The following is a 14,673-nucleotide window of genomic DNA, read 5'->3' as shown; positions in this document are numbered from 1 at the left end:
GTGGTTCCTGGTTTGTGGTCGTCTCATTGTTGCCCCTTTGTGTGCCTGTTTTTTATTTCATTTCATCAGCACCACAACAGCCGACACTGACTGACAACCCCCTCCGCTGCTGAACTGACCAGATCAATATTCCAGTTTGACTGACTTTTTAATATCCTCTGATTGAAAACTGGTCCTTTAATTTTTTTTTTAGCCGCATATCCAACGTTCAACACATGCTGACTATTCTGGAGTGTTATTGTGAGAAAAGTTTGTCTCCTTTTGCCAGCTTTGCTTAGAAAACAAGGTTTTAGGTGGTGTTTTCCACTTTATAGCGTTTACACTGCAAAAACGGAACTAAAAATAAGTAAAATGTTCTTAAAATTTGTGTTTTTTTTCTAGATTTGAGCAGGTAAATAAGATAATCTGCCAACAGAATAAGATTTTTGCACTTAAAATAGGAACCACTCATCTTATTTCAAGTGCAGTATATCTAATTATCTTATTTTAGGGGTGAAAATACTCATTCCATTGGCAGATAATCTTATTTACCTACTCAAATCAAGGACATAAACACTAATTTTAAGAATATTTTTAGATCAGTTTTTGCAGTGTAGATCCTGTTATTGAATATTTTCCCTTCTTTGGGTGGTCTACTGCATATTATTGACAGAGAAAACTTCTGGTTTGCCTCAGAAGTTCAGACCTGCAGCTGTAGCACCTGTTGCGCACGCTGGGCCTTCTGAGACGCCACCTGCATCCTGGTGGCACAGCTCTGCCTCAGCTCCTCCAGCTCCAACTCAAAGCGCTTCTGCTTCTCCTCATAAACCTGCAAGACGACAACAGGATTGCATTTTAAAAAAACGTTAAAAAAAAAAAGAGGACAGAGCTTACGATGCATCACTGGAAGAGGAGTTTGGATTTATACAGACCTGACAGATTGCAGCTTCGTTGTCGTCCAGGTTGTCTTTGAGTTGCTGCAGCTCCAGCTCCCTCTCCCTCAGCTTGTCCTCCAGGTCCCTCACCACGCCTTCGTAGCCCTCCACGGGGCCTGGAGACCGCCCGCCGGAGCCGCTGTCCGACAGCAGCTGGCCCCGCCCACTTATGGAGCCGGAGCCCGTGCTCTTACTGGAGGAGGAGCGGCCGCTGTCCGAGTTGGAGTGTCCGTGTGCGCCGACCGACGGGACGCTCTTTGCGGCCTCCGGGTGACCCGCGGGGCCCTCGGCTGAAGACAGACTGTAGGCGGTGCCGTTGTAAGGCGGCAGGCTGGAGAGGGAGTTGCGGCCCGAGTCGGACAACGAGCAGGACTGGCTGCTGCCGCTGCTGGCGTTGCGCCCCCCGCTGTAGGAGCTGCGTTTCTCAGAGCAGGACGGCGACACCTCCCTGTGGGCGGGGCTGAGCAGGTTCAGGTTGTTTTGGCTTTCGGGGACATTGGCACCGTGGCGAGGGGAGAGATACTGCATGGCGGAGCGGCTCTTGGGAATGACGGGTTTGAAGGCGGTGGGGCGCAGCACGGTTTTCTCCATGTTCTGGTAGAGTTTGAAACACAAGTGTAGGAAGGTCAAGGAGGACACATGTATAACTTATTGCATTAAATCCAAAGGATACTGGCCACGGGTCAGTTACTGGTGTGAGGGTACACCAAGGTTTTAAAAAGTTTATGTTTCAACACCGAGGAAATGTTTCATCATTCGGCAGATACGTCTTGAGATCCCCATAAAAGAGTAGCCCAGTTTTTTTTATCCTGGTGTATATAACAAAATTAGTCAATGCAGCCCCCCTCCCCTAGCCTCGTGAGACCATCCTGATCTTCACTCGCAGATCAGTCTGGCTACTTTCCATTAAAGAAAATTTGGAGCCGTTCACCAAACGAACGTCCAATCAGCGTTGGCTTTGAGGCGGGTTGAGGTGTGACGCAACGGGAAGCGCGACAGTTCAGTCTAAAGAACATGGCGGCTTCAGCCGATTAAACTAGCGTTAGCGTGGCTATCGAGCAAGTTTTATCGGAATTACAGAGTATTTCTTCACTGAAACAAGAGCGAAACATTGCTCTGGAGGCTTTTCTTAGAAGAAAAGATGTTTTTGCTCTTCTTCCGACTAGTTTCAGCAAGAGCTTGTGGTTGTGTTTTCGTCGTCGCTGTTAGTACGTCATATGCTTCGTTGATCTGATTGGTTTATTTGGCCCGTCTATCACCAACATAGGCCAATCAGCTAACCAGTATTTTCGCCCCTTCCCAAAATTACTTCAACTGAAGGTTTCCAGATGGATATGCGGAGCAAATCCATCTGGCGGAGTCAGGTTACCCCTCCCCCACCTGTTGCTATATAACGGCTGTCAACTATACATGTCTGTGAACTCAGATCACTCATCTCATTTAAAAAGGTATCTGGACAGAAAACTTCGGTTTATTTAAAACCGTATCGCCATCATGCTGCTAACCAACCAAAGCTTAATTACATCTAAAAACATAATTTTTTTTTAGGTTTCCCAGAACCACTGAGAAAACGTGTTACTTCCTGACTGAAATGTGTCTGGGACTTATCAGTAAGCGCTCACCTTTTCCAGTTTTCCTGACACTGGGATCAGTCTCGGAGGAGGTCCCCCCACGTTCCCGTTCATGCCCAGTCCTTCTTTGGTCTCTTCCAGCTCACTTTCCAGGCTCGCGGGTCTAACGTGGTTGTCGTTCCAGTCCCCCACATAGTCCTGATTTATATAAGTATAGTTTCCGTTCGCCCTTTCCTTCTCCAATCCCCTGCTAGACGTTGCGGAGCTCTGTTTCTTCATGGCTGGGACATTCTGCAGAGGCGGCTCCCTGGGTGACTCTGAGCCTAGGCAGGAGGCCCCCGGCGTGGGTCGTCGCACTCGGCCCCCCAGCTCTACAGCAGAGCGGTGATCGTGGTAGGGATTGGAACGTGCGCTGATGAGGCTGCTGACAGAGCCCGTTGGGTCCAGAGCGGGCGGTGGCAGGTTGATGGGGGGTGAAGGGCCTGAGCGGTGTCGTCGGCGAGCTCCTCCACTGTGGCTGGGGGCGTGGGGCTCAGCAGATGTGGGCAGAGCCTGAACCAGGGCCATGACGGCAGCGTGGAGGGGTCACTTGCACTAAAGAGAGAAGAAAGAAAGATGGAGATTAAAGCAGCGTCGTGTAGCGTTTAGCCACTAGGGGGCTGAAGGTCATCTGCAACACTGCATTGTTGCAAAATTAAACAGCCTCCGTTTTGAAATCTGATAGCAGACCACTTTGGACCAGCAGATTAAGAAGACGTCTAAATAACTTGTAAAGACAAGGCTGTGTTCACCCCTCTAGATTATACTCGAAATCTCCAATTGAAATGGAAAAGGACAGGATGAGACAGAGACGGGGGGAGAGGGAGAGGGAGGGGGAGCTCCAGCGGCCACGAAGGACAGGGCAGTCAACAGGCTCAATCATCCAATTATGAAAGGCTGCAGGAATTACAACAAAGGAGAGCTGACATGCAGGTTTGTGAACCATGTTCACTGAATTTTTAAATAATAGCCATGGATGTGACAAACTTTGACTCGAGGATGAGAAAAGTAGAAGCATGTTTAAAGGGAGCTCAGACTGCCGTAAAGCAGCGCTCTAGGTTACATGAACCATTCAGCGATGGATCTGCACCTCTCAAGTTACATAGGCGAGTTTCTGAGAAGGTCAGCCTCTTTACTCTTCGTCCACACTGACCTGAAAAAAATCATTATAATCACAAATTAAGCTAATACTTGGGTCAAAACTTACACAATGCTGCTTTAAGGTAGAACACAAACCATAAGACCTTTAGATGGCTGTAGGTAAGATAATGACTGCTGATGGAGCTCCGGAATCCTAACCTGACTCTAGCCATATGGATTTCGCTCAGCCTAGCTCCACTTACATCCATCTGGGACCTCTCCCATAGAAAGTGATTTCTCCAACCAATTTTATTGTCTAGCCAATCAGGCGCAGGGCTGGAGTTTCATAGATGTGACGTAGTGGAGAAGCGACCGTGACGTGAAAATGTTTTGATAGCAATGGCGGCTCGTCGAAGAAGCAAGCGTTAACATTGATGCTGCTATTTCTTCCGTGTCGTCCAATCTCCCTAATATTGTTTCATTAAAAGAACATCAGAGAACGCCTCTGAAGGCTTTTGTTGGTGGAAACCATGTTTTCGCCCTTCTCCCTTGACAAACAGGCATAACATTATAAACACCTGTCTGATAGTGGGTTTGTCCTAGTTTTGTTTCGATAAAACAGCCCCGATCCATCACAGCATGGACTCAGACAGCCCTCTAAAGATTTGCTGTGGATTCTGGTCCCAAGATGCTCATTAGCAGCAGATCCTTTAAGTCCTGTACATTGTGTGGTGGGGCCTCGGATCAATCCTGTTTGTCCAGAATATCCCTTAAATGCATGACTGGACTGACCTGTGGGGAATTAGCAGAACGAGCGTACAACTCAAAGCGCGTTGGTTCAGACGCCTGTGACCCGATCCCTTCTTCATAACTGTGTCTTCTTTCAACGCTTTTTGACTGATAATGACCACAGCAGACTGGAAACGCCCCAGAAGGTCTACAGTTCAGGAGATACTCTGACCCAGTCGGCTACTCATCAGAACCTAACTCCCCCATTTGCTTAAATCCCTAAGCTTCAACACAAACTTAAAGGGACAAATGTTCACTTGCCGCCATGCATATTCCACCCACTCACAGGTAAGATGACCAGGGTCCCAATGTCGTACGTAATCTGTGTAAGATGTCAACATTTTGCTCTTCAAACTGTAAAACGGATTGTTTTCCACCACCATACATCTCCTGCTTGCATCTAGGAAATCAGTCCAACAGTTTTCTTGTAGTGTACACTTTTTTTTATATCTCCGCAGGGACACAGTAAGGGGAATGCGTCTCAATCACAGTCACCGTGTTTGTGCCGGTGCCAAAACCAAAGCTTATGCGGTAGACTAAAACATTAAAATATTCCACAGGGGCATGGTGGCCCACACACACACACACACACACACACACACACACACAGAACCAGGACGAGCCATTCAGCAAATTCAGCCAAGCAGCACAAACATGGCTGCAGCCACAAGGCTTCTGAGGGCTCATCTGATCGGAGATGTAAAACCGTGACCGACATTGCTGCCGTTTTCCTTGACAGCAGCGAACGCCACCGTCTCCAAAACCTCGAATCAGCTGAGGGAGTAACTACAAGTTCACAGCTATTCCTCCAGCAGCGCAGCAAATTAAAGCGGAGGCCGGTGGAACCTGCCGGAGCACTTCGCGGGCCAAAATTCCTGAGTAAATCCGTCTGGGAAGCACTACGGGGCGGGAGAAGTCGCAGACTAAACGGCTTCGCTCCCTCACTCTCACAGGACTGAAGGTAAACGTTGACATCATAAGACTGACAGCAGCGGTTTTTATGGGTGGCTGCTGAATCTTTGTGTTCGGAGAACAATGGCCAAACGGACACCTGATTATGAGGTCATGCTGCATTCAAAAACAATGACGAAGCCCGTTACGTTTATAAAAACATAAACACAGTGAGTCAGAATATGAGGATATCCGACATGCGGGTGCGTCTGGCTCCCAAGTTTCGGACTATTGACGGAGGCGTCAGACCTTTGTTCTGTTTAAGCAGCTCTTTAAACCTCTCAGCCTGAAACTCCACATGGTCAAAGACCCGAAGGAGTATCAGAAAGTAGTAACGACGGTGAAAAAGGTCAGAGAAAAGCTGACAGCTGGAATGCTGATCAGACACATTTCTGGAGGGGAGCAGCAAAAACAAAGTAAGTTTCCAACACGCCTATAAGGCCACTTCTCCGATTTGACCGATTAGCAAACATTAATCAGCAGCTTTAAAGCTGGCTGGTCCTTCCTTTGACCAATCTGGCTCTACGGTGTGTCGTTAGGATTTATGAAAGAAACACCACGATTAGATGATCTGAAAGAATTCCCTATTGTGTTTTTCTGTTTTAACAAAAAAGGTAAAGTTGGAGGTGTGTGTTTTCTTTTTTTTTAAAAACAAATGGACATATTATTAGCTAGTACATTACATTGGGACTATTAGAGGGTCAAACACATGTGCTCTCTTTTAGGACAGTGCATATCTTCAATGGAGACAACACCATTTAGAGTTTAAGGCCATGTTTCCTGTTTCTGAATATTTGTTGGTTTTGCCTTTACATTAAAAAGAAAAGATCTTCACCATATCCATGTTTGGGCTCCTTTGTCAAAATAACTTCCCTTATATTCAATTCAATTTTATTTATATAGCGCCAATACATGAAACATGTCATCTCAAAGTCAAATTGAATCAGATTATCCAGATTGGTCAAAAAAGTTTCCTATCTAAGGAAACCCAGTAGATTGCATCAAGTCTTGACAAGCAGCATTCACTCCTCCTGAACAAGTGTAGAGCCACAGTGGACAGTCATTGATTCGATTGTGTTTTTCACCATATTATAATACAATATGGAGCTCAAAAACACAAAATTAATCTCTCTGATACTGAAGCTGTAGAGCAGGCGCCCCCAACACAGGGAGGCCTCAGTCCCTGATACATAGGTCCATTCACTTCATGCCTTCTTCACTTCTCTCTATGCCCATTTCCTGGCTGAATGCTGTGAATAAAGGGTGACAATTTTTTTTAATTCACAAATATTTCTCATAAAAAACCTGTATATATAAATCAGGGGGTTTAATTGTGTCCACTGTATCTGCTGCTAAATAACCATAAAATGTAAAATATAACCACAAATATAATAAACAAATCAGCACCCATCTCTTTGAAAATTAGTATGAAGGTTTACTCATCCATAAAGATAAAAAGAGAAACATGTATGAATCTCTGTATTGATCGTTTCCTGCAGTTAACCTCCAAGTTGGCGATTTTTTTTTTTTTGGAGTCCCAGCTGGTCCACATTGAACGGTCTCATTTGTTTGAGACGGACACCTGTCCATCTCATCCTTTCAACTTTTTATACTTTGATATTTCCTTTACTGTTCGATTAAAAGCATCTCCAGAAGACCTGAAGAGAGCTGCCTGATATACTAAATTACAATTGTCATCTCAACTGCAAGCACTGCTTGGATGCTATATCTTCTTGGCTTTAATAATTCAGGTGCTAGGCATTAAAACTCCACTAATTTATCTAAATATCGGCATTCAGATGGACCTTCAGTGTCGTTTGTGCCCACACCTGGGATCTAAGGCTACATTCACACTGCAGATCTTGATGCTCAATTCCAATCTTTTGCTGAAATCTGATTTTTTTCTTTTTTAGGTGGCTGTTCATGCTACTATTAAATGTGGTTCAAGACCCCAAAGCAACCCACATGCGCCGATGACAGAAGGAAACGTCTTAAAGCAGCGCGCCGTTTACGGATGTAATGGTGAATGTAATTGTTTCTGGACGTGTTCAATAAAGTTTCGTAAAAAAAATAAACATAAATCAAAACTACCGGCTGATGTTTCTTAGACAGGTTTTGCGCAACGGGAGCCGACAATATTAATGCCACATCACAGCAAGATGAAGTAAGGTAAGAAGAAAGCAGCACAGCTATTAAACACGGTCGTTAGCGGCGCGCTAGCTGCTGCTGCTGTGTGTTGATGAGTAGCTGGAGCCAGGAGAGTGACGTAAAAGACGGATAAAATGCCACATGACCGTTCAGACTGCGGACGCCTTGAAAAATATCCGACGTATCAGAATTAGGACCACATATGGATGTGGCACAAATTGTATTTTTTTGGGGAGGTGAAAAAAAAAAATCGTATTTGGGCCGTTCACACTGCCATAAAAAAGACGGATATGGGTCGCAAATGGGCAAAAGGTTCGGATTTGGGTCACATTTCCCTGTAGTGTGAACATAGCCTTACTGACCGAGATCAGAAAGCTCAGGGAGTTTATCCGGGGATGATAGAAAAAAAGAACGAGTAGCTGGTTAGATATTTTCATTCTAATATTTAACACTTAAAAAGTTTAATACACCCAAATACATCAGTCTGTGGTTGCCTTCCTCAGGTCATTATTTCTGATCAAGAGGAGTCCACCTGTTGTTTACAAAGTCAAGATAATGAGCTCTATTCCCAGAAAGGAAATCGCGAAGCATAAGGGTCTCAAACTGTTTTTAAAGCCTCAATCATGTTCATGCAGCCCTGGTTTTTCCTTTTGTTGTCACAGAGACGAGGGCCTCAACCATTAAATGGAGGAAAGTAAAGGGAGGGGGATCAGAGGGCTGACAGGGAGGCCAAGACCCTCCTTAGCATCTTAAAAACTTTAATCGTTTTATGGCTCTCGCAGTCCTCAGTACAAGGCCCAATGGAAAATAAATGGACGTTAACAGCTAATGATTAAAGGGTGGATTCCTGCCCCTCACACAGAGCAGAAGGACTCCAACACATTTATAATAAGGGGAAAACATAAAACGGTGATGTGGTCGTAAAATTAAACAAAAAGAAGTAATTTACAGCCATCGTTTAACAACCCAAACTTCATTAACAATTACAAAAGGACCACATCTGACGGCAACAACAAAAACGTTGTACATGGCATGTAGGCGATGTTTCAGCTACCCGCACCACGTCTCCACCGTCAGCTGATTCTGACTAAGCAGACTGTTGTTGTCTGGGAAAAGCCTTTGTGGGTTTTAATGCCTTTTAGTCAGTCAGTCACTCCTCCAGTTGGAGGAATGTGTGCCGCTCCAGCTGAGGAGAGCCAACGACAAACCTGAGAGGCTTTCCTTAAACTTCACCAACCACAGCTTCAAAAAAAAATAAATGTATTTTATAGAAAGCACCTATAATAAATCTGTTGTCAAATTGATTCAACTGAGCGGAAGAAGGAACAACAACGTTAACAGGAAGGAAAGTCCACCAGTGTCTGGCGAACCCCCGCCCTTCCCTTGCTAACAAGAAACCTTCACAGGTTGTGACACATAATCCACAAGAGAAGGAGGTTTTAACAACAGAAAACCACAGATTTCTCCTATTAAAAAATTAAGTTGGGCACGGCTGGTGTCCATTTTAAAATAAGGATGATATTTTCACATATTCAACTGTTCTAGAAAAGATAGTAAGCTTTGACCTGTCTTGTTAAGGAGTAAAGATATGATGGGATTTTTCTTCACTGTCATCCAGCAAGCGAAAAAAGTATATTTTCTCATTTATAGTTCCTAAAAAAAAAAAAAAAACATAAATCAGAATCAGCTAAAAATGGTATTAAAAAGGTGAAACGTTTACAGAAATCAATGCATAAAATACAACCAATGCAACTCTATTAGAGACTGAAGCCTGAGCTGTGAAAAGAAGACATAACCCAAGATCCTCAGCGTTTCACATTCCCGTTTTCCTGTTATTGTAGCCGTTTCATTAATAATCTCTCCACTGCCGCTACAAAAGAGGAGCAGCAATCGACGACAGACAGATTTTTCTTTTCTCAACTTTGGAGGGAGTGCACCCATTAAGAGATCCTCTCTAAAGTACAGAAACACCAAGCAGGTGAAAACCGGTAAAATATCTGACTGGGATTTGCTACTCAACAAGTTTAGAACAAAGTGATCATGATAAATAACTTGACACTTAAGTGGTAAACTTACAGCTACCATAATAGTCTCTTAATTCATTTTAATATGGACCAACTTGAATTCATTTAGATAAGCTCGTCAAAAAATAGCAAACTTTTTTTTTCATCACTTAAGGAAAAATGTGTAAAAGATGATTAAAACACATTTTCGGATGAAAAACGCAAACCCATCCCGAGAGTCGAAGGACTACATGGTATTATGTAACAATTTGTTACAACTAAATTATATTATTATTATGTAACAATTATGTAACAACTAAATAAAATAACACTTTAGATCACAGGTGTCAAACTCAAGGCCCACGGGCCAAATCCGGCCCATCAAGGTAAATTATCCGGCCCTCAAGAGCCAAAGAAAAGGCATATCATGTCATAAAGTAGAGGCATATATCCTTTTAAAGTGAATAAAGTGGCTAAAACTGTGCTTCCTGTAAGTGTAAGTCACCCCAATATCAACTGTTTTTGCAGATAAACTGTATAAACTGGGCCTAAGGTTACTACTTTCATGTTACTGTGCATTTTTTATACTTCTATGTGAACTGGAATGAAATTATGGAATGAAAAGTATCGTCTATACACGTGCTACCGGCCCTTTTAATGACTTCATGACGCTAAAGTGGCCCCATATAGAAATTAGTTTTACACCCCTGCTTTAGATGCAGCTCATTGGATGGTTGTGCTATCTTTGGAATAAGCTTGCACTGCAATAATAGAACTAGAAATAAGTAAAATGTTCTTAAAATTTGTGTATTTGTCCTTGATTTGAGCAGGTAAATAAGATGATTTGCCAATGTAATAAGATTTTTGCACTGAAAACAGGAACAATTCATCTCCATCATCTTATTTCAAGTGCAGGATGTCTAATTATCTTATTTTAGGGATCAAAATACTCATGCCATTGGCAGAAAATCTTATTTACCTGCTCAAATCAAGGATAAATACAATAACTTTAAGAACATTTTACTTATTTTTAGATCCGTTTTTGCAGTGTGGAGCACCACATGTGAGTTCTCGGGGGCACCATGTTGGGGACCCCTGCTCTGCGTGATGCATAGGACTGGTATCAGATTATCACTGTGTGAGAAACTTCAGTGACAATAACACGGCTTTAATTTGAACACTTTTAAACTTTTTTAAAAGCTTGATTTAACCTGATAGCAGTAACCAGACTGCGCCTGGGTCTGGAGAGGTATACTCTTCTTTCCATCTACAATTGAATAGGATCAGAGATTTAGCCAATAGAAACAAAAAAATCTTGACAAGCTGTCAGTCATTCATCATCTTATTTATGTGGTGGAAACGGAGCCGGAAAAAGACGACAGCTCAAAACACCGAGCAGTTTTTTTGATGTGGTACGAGTCTGGAGATGCATAAACTTTGTCAAACATAAAAAAAAAAGGTGAAACAGTCTGCAGCCAGGTTTAAAATAACTCCAACGTCTTACTTCAGTCTGACATCCAGGTCACACCAATCCACATAGAGCAGGCCTGTAGAAATGTATATTCACTGGCATTCAGAGTAGCTTCCTGCTATGCCTGTGACTGCTCTTTAGAGGCAGAGGGAATATAAAAGCTGTTTTATAGGGGCAGTTCATACAGGTACAGTGTATACCTCAAATCAGCCCTACCTCTTAGGTCTGCAGCGTCATACAAACCTACTTTTACCCTAAGTGAAAGAGCCTAAGCTAAATCGCTCTTTATCTGCACCACGCCATAACCACACATCCACAGAGCCTGAAAATATAGCACACACCAGGTAAAATGTTAAATGTGTCCCAACTTGGGCTTCACCTTTTGAGAGCCTCCAGATGGATATTTGTGGAGGGTGAAGAAGCAGAGAGAGCATCTTGGTTTTCTGCAGGGACCGCATGCATGTCTGGAGATCCCCTCCTCCACCCTACCACCACTCAAACTTCTGAATCCCACTCCGTTACCCCCTACTCCCACCTCTTTATTCTTCTCCCTCTCTTCAGAAACTGGAACAGAGGGCGCAAATGTGACAATGCTATTTTGGTTCTAACGACAGCCTTGCTTTCTGCAGCCAGACGCCTCAAAAAAAGCCAGACCTGACAAAAAAGTAGACCCACCATGGAAAATGTAAATATCCCCAATTAAGGCTGCTAATGATGATGATGCTAATTACCTGCTGACAAGCTGTCAAAACCAGGTTTACTGTCATTTGTTGCATGGAAATTATAACCATGGATGCTGGTGAAGATTCTCAGTCATCCAAGTAATTTTTTTTCCCAAAAAAAAAGTAAAAAACAAAGCAACTGGACTTGTTTTCCGTAGTTAAAGACATTTCGCTTCCTCTCCAGGAAGCTTTCTCAATTCAAAAGGTCTAGAGTAATGATGAATACCATGATGAGTAAAAGCTTAGTACTCATCACTACTCTAGACCTTTTGAATTGACAAAGCTTCCTGGAGAGGAAGCGAAACGTCTTCAACTACGGAAAACAAGTCCAGTTGCTTTGTTTTTTTTACTTTTTTTGGTATAACCATGGATTTCCATTGCAGGATTTCACAAAATCTGAAGTTTTCATGAAGCACAGAAATGGGGGAAAAAAAACAAGACCTGCTAATTCTGCTTTCTGCATATTGAGCAGAAACTGAGCAGATATCCTGGCATTACAATATATTATGGCAGATGAGCAACTTGACATATTTTCACATATGTTCTTAAATGTTGCTTGCTTTTGAGTCGCAAGTGGCTAAACCTTCCTTTTTTGAATTTGCCTCTGATGACCTCCAAGCCTAGATCAATGCTGCCATGGATGCTGTGACAGGGTACAAACAACTATTTTATATTTAATAATATATAATCTATAGTGTTGCGCCGATGGCATTTTTTGGCCCCGATACGATACCCGATACCTAGCTGTGCAGTATTGGCCGATACCGATGCCATACCAATACCATCTGTTTGATATTTATGTGTGTGTGTGTGTGTATATACATGAAGAACTGCATACTACTTTGGGTAGTAGAACTTTTTATTGCCTACCTGGAATGGGTGACAATAGTTGAATAAACTTTTGGCTCTCAAAGGCCAAAATAGTGCAACATTCGTGAAATTATAACATGTATAATAGTAGTGCAACAGTAAGACAGTAAAATTACATTAATAATTGAATAATCTCTTTTAAACCCTGATTTTTGGCTCTCAAATGCCAAAATAGTGCAACTTTCATGAACTTATATAACATATATAATACTAGTCAGGACTTGCCTGTACAGTGGCACTGCAGTCAGAATGTACTCACTCTACTTTAACTCAACCAAACAATTTCTCTCTTGACTGCCAAGCGAAAGGATTTTTCTTTCACTTCTCAGCTCTGAGTTTGTCTGGAATGATGGTTTAAAGCTATGCTGCAGGTGCTCGAGTTATCGGGTTAACTGGCTTTTTGCGTTTGTGGGTTTTACCTGAAATCCTTGCTGCGTTTTTCAAACAGAACAGACTACAACTAAATCTTTGTAGAATGTCTTTGATTTAAAAATAAAATGTCAACAAAGAAGAGAGAACTACAAGAAATGCAAACAGACAATGCTCAAAGGAGCTCTGACAAGAGAGAAGTACATACATGTTTTTGGGAGTAAGTTTCAACTCGATTAAACCACAAATGAAATGTTCTACTATGGGCAAATTCTATCAAAAGTAGGTTTGTTAACTCAAAAAAAAATTCTAGTTTTTAGTTTTAGTAGAAAAAAGGCATGTATTTCTAATAATGAGCAGATGTGACAGAAAACTTGAATCTGTAAAAGTAGCTATGTTATCTTAATTATACAAATAAAGTAATGATACAGGCAGTTTAAATGTTTTTTTTTTTCTTTTTTAAATGTCAGTTTTTGTGTTAATATACAACAAACCTGCATAATTGACATGCACCAACTACTCAGGTACATTAAACTATCCTCAAACATCCCATTTCTCTGCCTAAAGAAGTCAATAATGGCAACGTCCCATTTCTCTACCGGTCTGAGTTTCTTACCCCAGTTTGCTCCTCGCATGGCTGCTTTGGTGCCTGACCAGCTCCTCCTGATCACCCAGCCTATACTCCAACCTTTCTCAGATGTAAGCTCGCTCACTCACTATGTTCCGTTTCTAAAACCACCTCTCCCACAAAAAAAAAAAACTCTAAATCCCCCTCCAAAAATAAAAGAAACAGCTCAGTCTCAAGACAAATGCCACCAATGTGAATAAGAGCTCAGTCCCCTCCCCTTCCTCAGCTTTCATTAGCTCCCTCCTCCTCCTCGTCCTCACAACACAGCCCACCCTCTCTCTGATACAGATACACCTCCTTTTTCCCTGTTTCGGTCCTCTGCCATTTCCTCTGACCAAAGAAACTCAGCAAAGCCCCGGGCTTCCTTTGTTGGACAGCAGAATGAAGAGAAAGGAGTAAAATAAAAAGCTGTGGAGAAAAAAAAAACAACAACAACAAACCCCGCTCTGAGTTAAAAACTATTCAGCTCTTTTTACATGTATTAAAACACCAAGTATAAAGCCAACAAGCTGTCACAAGGCAAAGAAATAAGGATATATATATATATATATATATATATATATATATATATATATATATATATATATATATATATATATATATATATATATATATATATCAAGTGCTTGGACTGCAATTAAAGAACAAACAGAGAAAAGAATTATTTATAGCCTTATAGATTTTTGATTGTTTGGACCTTTTCTCTCCCATTGATTCTGTAAGGCAATCATTTAATATGAATTTAAATGGAAAAAAATATTAAAGGCTATTATTTCCTATACTACAGCCCTGAAGTAGCCGGTTTAATCAAGAGTCTTTTTTTTTATTTATTTAACTTTATGGGGCGTTGACTATAGGAACTGACATATGACTGACCCAGTCGGTCGAGGCAGATGACCGTTCATACTGAGCCCGGTTCTGCCGGAGGTTTTTCCTTCCCGTTAATGGGGAGTTTTTCTTCCCACTGTCGCTTCATGCTTGCTCAGTATGAGGGATTGCTGCAAAGCCATGGACAATGCAGACGACTCTCCCTGTGGCTCTACGGTTCCCCAGGAGTGAATGCTGCTTGTCGGGACTTTGATGCAATCAACTGGTTCCCTTATATAGGAAATTTTTGA

General features: G+C 42.2%; 1 protein-coding gene across 4 annotated transcripts in view; it reads right to left on the bottom strand.

The window, feature by feature from the left end:
- Nucleotides 1-14,673, bottom strand: part of LOC105937900 (leucine zipper tumor suppressor 2) — a 40,340-nt gene that overhangs the window by 5,864 nt on the left and 19,803 nt on the right. For 2 of the 4 annotated variants that reach the window (XM_036142120.1, XM_036142121.1), the window contains exons 3-5: nt 2,537-3,079; nt 912-1,508; nt 686-808 (exon numbers count right to left, since the gene is read on the bottom strand). In XM_036142120.1, the coding sequence (XP_035998013.1) occupies nt 686-808; nt 912-1,508; nt 2,537-3,052 (1,236 nt within the window). In that variant the 5' untranslated portion in view covers nt 3,053-3,079. Of the gene's footprint in view, nt 1-685; nt 809-911; nt 1,509-2,536; nt 3,080-13,543; nt 13,765-14,673 lie in introns of those variants that run through there. The other 2 variants (XM_036142122.1, XM_036142123.1) reach the window with 2 other exon arrangements.

This window comes from Fundulus heteroclitus, chromosome 10, assembly GCF_011125445.2.
Source record: "Fundulus heteroclitus isolate FHET01 chromosome 10, MU-UCD_Fhet_4.1, whole genome shotgun sequence".
Lineage (NCBI taxonomy): Eukaryota > Metazoa > Chordata > Actinopteri > Cyprinodontiformes > Fundulidae > Fundulus > Fundulus heteroclitus.
The sequence above is the reverse complement of the archived record's forward strand: the minus strand, read 5'-3'. Positions and strand labels throughout refer to the sequence as shown.